Raw genomic sequence first — 14392 nt, forward strand, 5'->3', positions numbered from 1 at the left:
CAAATTAAACTTTTTTTTTTGCTAGGGGCTTTACGTCGCACCGACACAGATAGGTCTTATGGCGACGACGGGATAGGAAAGCACATCAAAGAAAAGTACAATAAGTTCCACCTTTTCAATACATTATATTATGTGACAGTTTTACGTTACAGTTAAACCTTCACATTTTTATACACTCGGGACCGGTTTCGACAGTGTCCCTATCATCATCAGCCAAGAACAATTAATCGAGGACATTAAACCTTACAATATTTCAGGTATGATATAACAGTAAATATAAAATTATACATTATCTATCTACAAAAAGGTGTGAACATGTCCAGGTAAAAAATCACGATTAAGAAAAATCATGTCCTGTAGGGTGTGCATTTATAAAAATTTTCTAATTAAAATAACGTGTTAAAAATCTGCTATTATATTATAGCTATAGCAGAGTATGTTTATAGGTGTAAATCTATGAAATTTTGGCACTCAAGATATATAACTATGTTTGACAAGTTAAAGGTGTTCAAACATTTAATTAAATGGTGTTCCACTTAAAATATGTGATGCAGTTCAGCTGAGGTTGTAGTAAATATGTTTGTAGGCTTGATTTTGGTATTTTTAACACTCGAGACATATAGCCATGTGTGACAAGTTAAAAGTTGATAAAACATTTAGTTAATGATGTTCCACTTAAAGTATATGGTAAAGTTCAGCTGAGGCTACAACTTGGACTTGAGGAGCAGATGATTATATAAAATATCAATATAAGTAGAAATGAACAATTTGAATGGGTCACTGCTTGTTGATGTAGATGATCAGCAAGTCCTATTAAACAAATGTACATGTTGACATGTGGTTGTATATCATCTTGTTGAGAAGTAACAAAAGTCCTGGCTGAAATGGTGCTTGTAGATCTAATATTGTAGATTGTGATCGTATAAATTGATTAGAAGGGATCCTGATCCAAGTCGGAACCTATAAGAAATAAAACGCGATATAAAGTTACCGTATTTAAGAAACGAAAGGGAGTTAAATTTCGCGAAGTATTGGTGAATGAGAAACTCACCTCAGGTGCCAAGTTGATGGTAGACGGAACGTAGTGGAACTGACAGGCTGAAGAGAGACGAGGCCTAGAAGGGAGCAGAGAGGGGCGGTGTTACTGAGTTAGGGGAAGGAGGCAACGCGGTTGAGGCGGGACTATGATCAGGTGGGCGCGTGCGATGGTAGGGGAAATATGTAAGCATGTTGTGTATTGTTTTGAAGATGGATAGGAAAGGCCTAGGAGTTGGAAGGAAGCGGCCGTGGCGTTAATTAAGGTACAGCCCCAGCATTTGCCTGGTGCAAAAATGGGAAACCACGGAAAACCATCTTCAGGGCTGCCGATAGTGGGATTCGAACCTACTATCTCCCGGATGCAAGCTCACAGCCGCGCGCCTCTACGCGCACGGCCAACTCGCCCGGTAAAATTAAACTTAAACAGCAATCATAAAAGACTAAGAGGTACGTCAAATTCACCTTTAATAACCCGAGGATTTATGAAATCACAAATTTGTTTAAGAAATACAATGCCAGAGTAGCTTTTTCAACCAAAAAAAACAAAACAATACGAAACATAGATTCTTTAATCACAATAGAGCCAATAAACTTCTAGATGACAAATTCCAAGAATCTGGCATTTATAAGTTGACATGTACTTAGTGTAAAAAAAAACATATGTGGGACAATCAGGAAGGAGCTTCATAATTAGATATCAAGAACACGTCAATGCAGAGAAATACAGAAGATTCTCTGCTATGGGAGCTCATATGAAAGAAGCGAACCACAAATTCACTAATATCAAACAGAACCTTCAAATCATAAGTAAGATCAATAAAGGAACACTAATGAACAACCTAGAAAACATCTACATTATTCTTGATAAATTAGAAAATGGGGAACGGAATCTTAACAAAATGAATGAGCAAAAAGACCTCTTATATGAGCACATTAGCAAATACATGAAATGGGTTGACAGACAACAAATAAGACGAAAAAATGTAATAATCAAGCATGACGTCGCGGAATCGCTGCTAAGTCTCCCTCCTCCCTCAAATGACGTACTAGATGATGACACAACTCCACTTCCCATTTCTTCTGTGGATTGCGCGAACAATCAAACCGTGTCACATCGCTACTACACTAGGTCGTGCACAAAGACAGATCCCCAAGGCAGCACGGAATAAACAGCTTTCCAAGATATGATAACGTGGGACTAGCTGCCCTAACCAGATGACCGCCATTTTATATCAGAGAAGATACCAAAGAACTTTCACCAATCAAACAATCGACACAGCAAATATTTTTTCCATAACCTAAAGATTAACGCTTGTGCTTATTGTCCAATATTTTTCATCTTAAGTTTTCCTTATACAGCTGATGATGACCACTAAGTGGTCGAAACATGTTCTGTGAGTGATAATGTATATTTAATTTTGCCCAACACAAAAAATAAAGTATCGATTAGATGGTTCTTTAATTATACTTGTTGAACACACATTTTGACAAACGTTCTCTGGTGAGACAGTATGTATGTAAATTGTACTTTTAAGAGTTGAAAATCATTGCATTTGTTGTGAAACTAAATTAACAGCATTACATGCTCTAGTACAAACAAAATAAATTATACTTCAGACATTACGGCATATTTATTGTAGAACGCTAGATTAAAAGTATTTGATAAACATTGTATTTGTAACAAAAAACAGAAAACTTATCTTTCTAGATGGTTTAGAGTTCATTAGTACTGAATTGCATAACCTTTTGACTTAATGACTGCAGCAAAACACGAGGGCATGGTGTCTGTTAGTGAGGTCAAACTGCTCTGAGGTATTTTCTTCCATTCTTCGCTTAAACACCTTAGAAATCCGGCCCTAAAGTTGAGCATCCGTTGCCTCAGTCTAGAGTCCACTTTTTCCCACAAATGCTCTATCGGATTTAACTCTGGTCTCTGGCTCGGCCACTCAAGTACACTAATCTTACACTTCTTGAGAAAGTCTTTGACATGATGAGAGATGTGCTTCGGATCATTATCCTGTTGAAGTGTCCAATTCAGCCCATCGTCTTTTTAGCGTGGAGCAGCATGTTTACTTTTAAGGATGTCATAGCATTCGAAGGCATCCATAGTACCTTCAGTTGGTACCACCAGACCAATGTCTGAACGGGAGGAACATCCTCCCACCATCATGTGGCCAACATCATGCTCTACATTGGGTACTTGGTACCAGATGTTGTTCCTTTCATTTACAGGTCTGCTTACATATCAAATTCCATCAGAAGATAACAAATTGAATATACTCTTATCACTCTACAGCATGCGAGACAACTGCCAACCGTTCCAGTCTTTATGTGATGTGGCAAAGGCAAGATGTGCCTTCCTATTCTTCAGTTGTATGAGTGGCTTTTTGCTGGGGCATCATCCTTGCAAATTGGACTGTTGGAGAATCAGTTTTATGCTACTATTGGATATGTTGACATTGAGGTATTGACAAAGCACTTTATGTCCACAGCAGTCCTTATCGGATCAGGTTTTGACAATCTTCAAATGAGATTCTTGACTCGGGGTGTGATTTTACTCTGTGTACCTGTTCTCTGTTCATTACCTGTGGTCCCTGTTGACTGTTTCTTTTTTTCACCAAATGTTTACCTTTTGTCTGGACAGACCCAAATCTTTTGCCACATGGGCCTGTGATTTGCCCTGTTGTAGGGCATTTATCATTGGATTTTTTAGGTCTGCTGAATATTCCTTTGCCTTCATGTTGGTAGCTGTCTGAACAAATGAAACAAAACCCAATGTAAACCAATAGTATGAGTCGACAAGCAGTGTCAAAATACGTTTTGACCGACCAAATTATGATTTTTCCTTCTGTACTCACCATAATTGTGCCAGCTCCGATCCGAGTGTTCACTCATCTGCATCTGACTGAGGATTGTGCACAGGCTAAGAGATCGAGTTGCGTGCTCAATGCGCTCTCTAGGGGTCAAAATGTGTTTGTCAAAATACTTATTGTCACTACTGTAGGTTCTCACAGTGCTTTACCACAACTCTAGCATTGCCTCTTCCTATTATTGCACAGTCCACAATATTTTGGAATATTAAATATGATAATACCTCTGACAATTGATATAAGCAATCATATGTTTTATTCGCAATTCCCTTTCCTTTGCAGATAAGAAAATAATTTGTAAAATTCAAATTAAATGAACATGCGATTCGTTAAATCGGGTCAAAGAAATGTACGTGTAATATTTCCTTTACTCATTGTTTCACAATTATTCCTTTCAATATAATACATTTTACAGCTATTGGCCATTTCTGATCCAACTCTATGAAAGGCCACAGTATATAGGAAATGGGGGGTGGGGGTGGATGTGGTTATAGGGCAGTTTTTTATTTGTTTAATAAAGTTGATAGACAAACTGATAGTGAGGGAATTTTGATTGTTATACCCTCCAGTTAGTATACTCCAAAAAATTGCTTTAAAAAAAGAGGCATTTATTTTTTTGTCATGTCATGTGACTAGGTACCAGTAGTATTATCAGTTTCTAGCTGGTATCAGAGATAAGAATAATTGTGCTCTCATGTATTTTTAATCTGTAAATGTGTAAAGTGCCATAAGCTGTTTTAAAGTTGCATTTACATTTTTTTAATTGGCAAATTTTCTGAAATGTTTCTAAAGTCGAAACGAGTGCTGAAATGTTTGAAGGAAGATAGGATAGATCTTTGTTAAACTACTGGTGTGGATTTGCATCAGCTGGTTTTTCCCTAACCCCAGTCTGTTACAAATACTCACTCTAAGTATATGGGGCTGTCATGAAATAATGATGGTGATAATAATGTTAATTGTTAAATGTCCTTTCAGTTACTATGGATTTTAGGAGATGCTGGGGGTGTCAGAATTTTGTCCTGTTAGAATTGTTTTCATGCAGGAATTCAACCACATAAAAAATTTCTTTCAAATTCCTTCTATGGTCATCCTTCTCAGCCGTTATCAAACCCACTATCTTGGGAACAGAAGTAAAATGACTTAACTGTCTGCACCACTGATTTCAACTGACTCTTAAGTCCTAAGTACCTTGCAGAAGTAAAAATAACAGTAGTTATCTTCAGTGGAAATAATATTTCCTGAATATAGGTCATGACTCCCACACTTCTAGTACAAGCCCTCTCCAATCCCAGCATTGTTAGTACAACATTTGAACTGGTTGCAGTAAAAACAGCTTGGGCATTATGATGACAAGTTTACTCCACCAGTGTCTATAGCTGTTGTGTATATTTGTAACTTTTTCTAGAGATCTCCTCGCTGGTAGGATTTTGGTTAAATAAAAGTTCTTTCAATGTAGTCGTCGGCGGTGGCGGCTGCAACTTGTATCTGAGTAAACATATTCTTCAGCAGTTTACATTTTCACAATCGCAATGCTTTGTGAATATGTTTCATATGACTTAGTAGCCCAATGTTGGCATCAAACATACGTCCACACAGATCACATGAAATGGCTGGGGGAGTGCGGGGCTGAGCTTGACGGAGCTTCCATGCCTGTTGGTTATCCTCTTCACATTGTTGTCATTCCTCTTCAAACACCGTAACTGATGCAGAAACAGTGTGGTGCCCAAGTGTAATATTCTCAGCAAGCATGTCCCAGGATTGAGTGTTAATTCCAGCTCTTTTCATAGTATGCTTTGGCTGATCTTTGAAACGCCTGAAAGGGGCTGCATGTAGTCTTGTGCCAGAGCAGAGTTCACATATAGGAGTTGATGAGGAAGCCTGGTTTCATTGATGCGATGGACGTGCCCTGTCCATCTAAGACAGTGGCAAATGATGGTGGCCTCAATGCTTATAGCATGCGCTTTCTCAAGAACTGCAAGGTTTGTGACACCGTCCTCCCACTTGATGTTCAAGATGGATCTAAATTTTTGCAGATGGTAGCGCTCTAGTTTTTTGATATCTTGACAGTAGAGGGTCCAAGTTTCACAATCATAAAGCAGTGTTGATATGGCAGCAGCAATGTAAACCATGATCTAGGTATGTATTATAAGGTCCTTATTCATGAAGACATGACAGGATAACTGTCAAAATGCTGAATGGGCAGCACCACTTCTTCTATTCACATCTTGTGAGCAGTTGGCATTTGTGGAGAGGATACCTCCTAATGGTCGACCTCCTCCAGTGGAGTATCCGCAATAGAGATATTGAAAGCTGGGAGGTTTGACCCAGATGCAGGCTGTGTAAATACTTTGGTTTTCTGAACATTAATGGAGAGATCAAAACAATCACAAGCACTGCTGGAACAACTGACTGACTGTTGTAGCTCCTCAGGTGTGAGAGCAGGTGCAGCAGCATCATCTGCATATTGCAATTCTGTAGCGGAGAAAATCTTAGTAAGCTTTTGGCAGTGAAGTGTAGCCAGATTGAACCGCCCCATCGAAGCGATATCTGACTGTTACACCTTGAATCTACAGTTGCTGAAAAAAATTAGCTCTTGGTATTGTAAATTTCCTCACAGGTACGCTTTCTCAGAAACAATTGTACCTGTAGAAATGTTTATTGTGGGCATCTGCCGGGTTTGTATCTACGTGGAAAGTGAATTATATTTTTATAGTAATTAAAATTATGTTTAATAAAATATTAAATGCGAGGAACCTACGTTACCATGTGCTCATTCTGTTTTTGAGTCCCTGTACAAAAGGAAATTGAACTTCTGTTCCTCAAATTAGGTTGGGTAGTTCTTTTTCAAAACAGGTTTGAAAAATCGTGACGTTATCTAATGGCCAGAAAACTTGCTTAGTTTTGCTGTACTACGACAACAGTTTCTTGATCACTTCATTTTCTCTCATCTATCTACTATATCACTTCAGTTTCTCTATAGAGCTCATCTGGTTTTATCAGTACCATGTCTAGAATATTGTTCCCTCTAAGTCAGTTAGTTCCATTAATTTTTGATTCAGTTGTCCTTCCTAGATTAACTTACCTTTCGATCCTGGCTCAGTCTGGTGGTATTTCTAGAGGCTCAAATACGTTAGCCTTATGTCGGTAGATTTACCGGCATGTTAAAGAACTTGCGCGGGACTAAATTCCGGCACCTCATCGTCCCCAAAAACCATGAAAGGTATTGTTATTATCATCATCAAAACACCTGACACCAGAATTAGCAGAAGAATAATTTAAAAAATTATGGAATAGCAAGACCAAGATTAAATGTATCACAGAAATTAAAGAGGATATTAAAGAGCTACAAATAACAATTGACGATCTCAAAAACAAAACATTAAGATACTTCAAGACACACACAGCAGGCTACAGACAAAGATCAATAAAAGGTCTAATGGTAGGGGTTTTTCAACAGAACAAAGGAAGGCAGCATCTCTCAGAATGAAAACATATTGGGCCTGATAGAAAATCAAAAAATCCTGTATATAATTGACTAGAGTGGTCCAATGTAGGCCATAAAATGTAAAATAATAAATAAAATAATTATTATTAACTTATTTACCATCTTTTGGTTATACTTTCTATCATTCACATTATCTTCCCAGTTGACATTTGGTAAATTGCCATGACCAGCGTAGCTAATTAACTTGTCGAATAATTCTGCATTAGCATCAGTGCCACTCTTTCGAGATCTGTGCATACCAGGAATGTCAAGTTGTCGATCATCTTTAGAGATGAGGCTTAAATCTAGAATTTGATGTTTCTGATCCTGAACCTTCTTCTTTCCCTGTGTCTTTATTATTTTTCCTTTTTCATTTCTTTCCACTGGGATACATCCCTGTATGAGCGCCCTTTGACTTTCATGTTGACGTATGTTTAAATTGTCATATAACACAGCTCATGCCTCTTCTGCATACAATATGCATTTAACGATACGTCAGCTTTTGGTGTACAACAAGTGTGTGTGGAACAGTTCTGTAAATAGAGGTAGTGAGTTAATAAATTATGGGAAAATATTATACTGTAGTTTAAAATTGAACATGGATTTTCAAAGATGTAAAATATCAACCTTCATTCATGCATTGAAGGAGCTATACCAAATAAATGGAGAGTTGCCATACTGTACAGAGTAATAAATTGGCGGATTGTGAGTGAGTGCAAAAAGAGCTCGACAGTATTGTGAGATGGACAGCAGACAATTGTATGATGGTAAATAGGATGAAAAGTCAGGTTGTAAGTTTTACCAAGTGGAAACGTCCACTCTGTTTTAATTACTGTATTGATTGGGGTGAAAGTACCTCACGGGGATCACTGTAAGTAAGGTGTTATTACAAGGATGGGTAATCATATTAACGAAGTGTTAAATAAAGGTTACAGATCATTTCATATGGTTATAATGGTATGTACTGTAGGTACTGTGGTAAGGATGTAAAGGAGAGGATGTATAAGTCTCTGGTAAGACCCCAGTTAGAGTATTTTTCCAGTGTATCGGACCCATACCAGGATTACTTGATACAAGAACTAGAGAAGATCCAAAGGAAAGCAGCCCAATTTGTTCCGAGTGATTTCCAACAGAAGAGTAGTGTTATAAAAATGTTGCAATCTTTGGGTTGGGAAGACTTCAGGGTAGAGAGAGAAGCTGTTTGTCTAAGCTTGATGTTCTGAGCAGTCAGTGGAGAAGTGGTCTGGAATGACATTAGTAGACAAATAAGCTTGAATAGAACTTTTAAAAGTAGAGTACAAAGAGGACAAACTGCGGCAGGTATTCATTTATAGTACGAGGAATAGGGGAGTGGAATACCGTATTTATTCGTGTATTAGACACCCCGTGACTTTTCGAGACGAAGAAAAAAAAAAATCTCGCTTGCAAGACCCCTGAACGTAATTCATCAGAGAAGAACAGCGATTCTGCTTCGAAATGGGTACAAGCCTTATGCAGCTCTGGTGACGTCGCACAAATAGGTGAATAGTTTTGTGTCCGACCCACACATTGCAAGCACCTATCGGTCATGTATATATGTCTGTGTTTTGTAGTTATGAATGTCCGCCAGCATAATGGTTAGTATAATTAGCTGCCATTCTCGGGAGCCTGAGTTCAATTCCCGGTACTGTATTGCCAGAGATTTACAAATGGCAGGAAGGTTGATTTGCGGTTGAAATGGTACATGCAACTCCCTTCCACTGGGGGCCTGTCTAAAAAAAGAGCTGCAACACCTCGGGATGAGGAAACGGGTTTACTCTGGTTAAGAAATATTCACAGTTGGTGCTAGGGCTATTAATATAGGCAGGCAAGATCGTTAGCAAAGTGATTGTTTAATATCTCGTGACTTGGGGCAATATAGAGTTTTTGGGAGACAAGTAGGTTTACATTTCAATCACAATTGTTTTACTCGCAGACATACCTAACAAATAATAATAATAATAATAATAATATTGATTTTTTTATGTCCCCACGATTTTCGGAGAAGCCAAACAAAACATACTAGGGTATGCATTAATAAAAATTGGGAGACAACGAACGTACAAAATTAAACATTATGATAATAAAACACATGACCAGCATACCTGTAGATATCCATAATTGCAGCAAACTCTTCTGTTATTTATTTTTATTCTTTCTGTCGTGTAACTTTTGGCACTATTCGGCGATAGCATACCTAACTTAAATAATGCGGTCTCTCTTATCTCATTTTCAGCTGTTTAGGTAAATCCCGATGTGATAAATGTCGAGAACAAGCATGAAATATACTTAAAAATAAGGGTCTGGCTTTCAACAGCCGCAGTTATCAAAAAAATGCTTCCAGTCACTATGTATTACATTCAGAAATACGACTTGTAACACATGCTAGTTATCAGCTGGTGGTTTGGCACGTTTTCAACAACACAGCTTTATTCAGGAATGGCTTCTGCTACACATACACCAGCTGGGAATATCAGAGACCATCTGCAGAAACCATTTGGGAATAGCTTCACACAGTTTGGACTATATAGTCGGAAATGAAACTATTTTTAAAAGGTCAAAAAAGACTGGACCTTGAATACTCTCGGTCTCGATTGCAGTGCATGGCTGACAAGATGGCAGTGAAGATGATGTCACTTGGAGTGGCGACACGCCGTTAGCAGGAAAGTTAGCGGCGCAAGACAATTAAAATGAAAGCAGTGATCAGGTTTACTATGTGGTAGGCCTACTGCTCAACTGACAGGGACGAATGACTGGCCATCGAGTTATTTTGTATCGATATTGCATAATATAATACGATACCCATATCCCTTTTCCTTACGGGGTCGAATATTGAAGAGAGACGAATCTTCGGAGCGAGTTTTTACGACCGTATGCCCTTCCTGACGTCGACCTCATCAGAGAGAAATGAATGACATGATACCAGTAACTAAAACTGTTTACTTTATATGTAGGCCTAAAAGCTGTGTTCACCATTTGTTGACTTATTACATTTAGAAATACTGCCTTGCAATGAAAATAACCAGTATGACTCACATTCATAAGTTTGTTAAAGTACAGTGTAGAATGTTTACATGTACAATTTATAGCTCTTTATAGCCTAGAAGTCATGTGTTCACTGCACAAAATTTGAGGTTATCGCATATTTACACCCTTTTACTTTATCTTTCTGTAAACGTGGGGGAAAAAGTGTCTAATACGCAAGTAAATACGGTAATTTATTCAGGGAAATGTTTGATAAATTAAAAAATTCTTTGAAATCATTTAAGAAAAGGCTAGGTTAACAATAGGTAACCTGCCACCTGGGCAACAGGCCTAAATGCAAAACGGGGATGATTGTTTGATTCAAAGTACGTAGTGAATAAATTGCTGAAAATTAAATGTATTATTTCGAGTACTGTCTTTCCTCATTAGCATGCTACATAATTGCAAACGGTGTATATTAAAAAGGTTAGTAGAAAGGAGTGATGCATGTGTAATATTTTAACAAGCTCCATTTGTTTTACTTATTTGTTGTTTAGTTTATATTATGTTTGGTAATAATTTTCTTGTATATGGGTACAGGTGCAGCGAAAGATACTGGTCTTGCTCTTTTGAGAATGTGCTCTGGAAACCTGGAATCAGCATTGAACCTGTATCTTGATTCGGGAGGTGGCAAGCCTTTCCCTGAAAATCCAAATGATAAAGCATCTACTTCACGAGAAGATACTGATCCTGGTGTTCGTGCTCCAATACCCCAGAGTCAAGGTGTTCTTGTAGATGGTCAGTTTGATTGGCTGGATGTTTCACCAAGAAGAGGAATTCCATCTGTATTTGATCCATTTAGGAGTTTTGACACCCGTGAGTTAATATTTTTTGCCATAAATTGATTCATAATGTTTGGTAATATCTTTCTATATATGTTATGTTATATTGCTTTTTGTACTAAGTATGTTAATCTCATATTCTGCCCATAGTTCCAATGACCTCAGTTAAAAGGTGATAGTTGCACATACATAGGAATGCAAATTGATCACAAAGGATAGTCTAAAATGCCTCAGGTGAATGCTCTTGAACATCACCCAGGGAACATGTGACATGGGCAGTTGTCATTCCCCAGCTTCTCCAGAGTATATGACAACATTCTTACGGATCTAGAATTACCAGTTTATTAAATATTGTCAGCAACACCTTGCATGTCTCAAGTCTAGCAAAATTCATGTTAAAATGGCACAGTTACACTTGGAAAGTGAATTCAGTGCAACTAATTTGTGGACTGCAGAATGGCCAAACAGTTTGCTCGAAGAATGAGGTCTTTGCTCAATATTAACCATCCACTGAATGGATTTGACCTACCCTGAAAAATGAGTATGTCATCAAGATGAGGACCGGCATGGAAAATGGAGGGGAGAATGCTGCACAAGTGGGGTATGAGACTGAAGGTAACTGTGGGGCAGTAAACCAGATGGATGACCCTGTTGTGATCAGGTATAAAAGACGAGCCTACATACTAGCTAGAAGCAACTTTTTGGAAAGTTTCCTGAGTCTCCAGAATTTAGATCTGAGCTCTCTTTTAATCTGAAGTTCTATATTTTCCTTGTTTTGTTATCGTATCATGTCTTGTCTATGTAACAAAACCCATGAGCACTTCTTGACACTAGAATTTGTCTGCCTCGTTCCCATACTGTGGTCTTTTCTATTAAACTTTTTTCTTGTTTTATTCTATAATATACATTTGTCTCATACACGCTTTGCCCGTGAACTAGTGTAGCTCAATTATGTTAGGAAAGTGACAAGCAGAGTTTAATGCAATTTGTAGCGAATGTTATCATTTAAACTTGTTCAAAAATCATAGAAGTCCACCCTTTTATTAGCAGGGTAGGCTGAGTGACTAAGCCCAAGTTGACAGATTCGATCCCAGCTCAGTCTCGTGGTATTTGAAGGTGCTCAAATATGCCAGCCTTGTGTCAGTAAGTTTACTGGCATGTAAAATGAAATGTGAGGCAAAATTCTGGCACTCAGCATTTCTGAAAACTTTAGAAGTGGTTACTGCAATATAAAACCCTTAACTATTTCTTTCTTTTTCTTAATTAGGCCTTTTAATTATTCTGCTTGTTAGGAGTTAAGAAATTATATTACCTATTACTTATGGTACTCATAATTTATTCCGTTGGTTAGTCCTTACTCTTTCAGATATCTTTAATTATGTGTGAAGAGTATTCATTGCATAATTGATTAAGAAAGCAAGGTTTTGAAATCGGCAAATCCGTAGAATATATGATATTCGGTGTTAAAATGAAATATTGGATTGCAGCAATCTACTGTACCTCAAAACGTAGATAAATGTGCGTAGTTTAATATTCTTTCAGTTGAAATGGCTAATTTTTTATTGAATTAGTACTGTTCCACAGTAAAAATAATTTGCTGTTCTTAAAAATATTTCTTGGAAACATTAACGATTTAGTGGACTTGTCTTGGATACGGAAAATGATTTACTGCAATTAAGATACTTGCAGAGTTCTAAAAAATGTGGGTATCTTTCAGTGAAATACCTTGCAAGTCACAATTACCAGTTACCTCAACCAAGAGTTCTGAACAGTAGGAAACATGACATTGAAATAAAATGTAATGAAAGAACCCTTTCTAACATTGCTTTTGAGAATATACTGTATAGAAAATAACGTGTAGTTCAGGTGTATGTCACAACACACTGGTAACTTCCTCTAACGCCTGTAACCGTTGATTACAAAGTTAATATCTCAGATTATTTATTCATTTCTGACTAACTGCTACTGATACCAAAACTGGTAAGACCTTAGGTACATGTATAAAAATAATGATCTCTTTCAAGGGGAAAGATCCACCGGAATTAGGCATTGAGATTGGCAGACATGAAAGTTATGTCCGTTGCCTGTCGCACTCATAACCACGTGTAATTTATTTTTTACTGTTATTAAATCACTGGTAGGAAATAACTTAATAAGTAGGGTTATTGAGCAAGTATGGCTGTATTGTTTACAGGGTAATGAGAATTATAATTTCTTAACATTTATCTCAAATGTTCCTGTTGATATATTTAGTAGACACTCAAGACAACTTCTTGTCAAATCATCAGCCTGAGTCACAATTATCAGTTACCTCAACCAAGAGTTCTGAACAGAAGGCAACACATAACATCCAAATAAAATGTAAGGAAAGAAGACTATTATTATTATTATTATTATTATTATTATTATTATTATTATTATTATTATTGTTACCGTGGTTTGGTGGATTAGCAGAGGTGAAAGAAAGTGCGGGGGTGAACAGGTCTCAAAATACGAAATTAAAGTTAAGATAAAATTTAACAAGGTTATATTTTCTTTGCAAAATCAAGAAATAACAAGAATGGTAGGTACAGAGTAGCAAAGCCACTAATTCGAAAATGTACAATTACAGTGTTACAAGATTTGGGCTCCGAGAGCCAGCCACATAATTCTTGAGCAATGAGCCCAACTTTACTATATACAAAATTCAACAAAGGGGCAGAAGACCCCAATCATGCCCAGGAGCTCTTGCTCCCAATTACACAGTAAAGCCTCCTCGAGGCACGCAGAAACAAATTTCAAGAAAGAGCGACCCGCTCTTAAGTTCAAGCCTATCAAAGGCCACACCAAACTCCACGTTCAAGCTGTCCTCCAAGGACATATACACAGGGGTAAAAATACCCAACCTACTGAGGCCTATTCAGTAAAAAAAAACAGAAATATTACATGGCCTCCCCAATACCAACTTGAGAGGAGGCGTTCTTGCACTCCTACTACACTTTATTTAAAACCTACTTGGCGCTAGGCCTCTAATGCAAGGGCTAATCCCATACTAAAGAGGTGACTTATAGGAGACAATTTACATTACGTTAAGGAAGAAACGGTTGTGAAAATAAGTTCACCTCAACACAATATGAGTGGGAGCTCGAGAGGGTTAAGCACTCTCTATCCCAATATGTAGTTTAAAAAGATAGAAT

At 37.5% G+C, this 14392-nt stretch overlaps 1 protein-coding gene across 2 annotated transcripts in view; it reads left to right on the forward strand.

Annotated features, from left to right (window-relative positions):
* Window positions 1–14392, forward strand: part of LOC136863060 (UBX domain-containing protein 7) — a 463333-nt gene that overhangs the window by 22348 nt on the left and 426593 nt on the right. For both annotated transcript variants that reach the window (XM_067139389.2, XM_067139390.2), the window contains exon 2: window positions 10975–11250. In XM_067139389.2, coding sequence (XP_066995490.1) covers window positions 10975–11250 — 276 coding nt within the window. The remainder of the gene's footprint in view (window positions 1–10974; window positions 11251–14392) is intronic.

This window comes from Anabrus simplex, chromosome 2, assembly GCF_040414725.1.
Source record: "Anabrus simplex isolate iqAnaSimp1 chromosome 2, ASM4041472v1, whole genome shotgun sequence".
NCBI classification, from domain to species: Eukaryota; Metazoa; Arthropoda; class Insecta; order Orthoptera; family Tettigoniidae; genus Anabrus; species Anabrus simplex.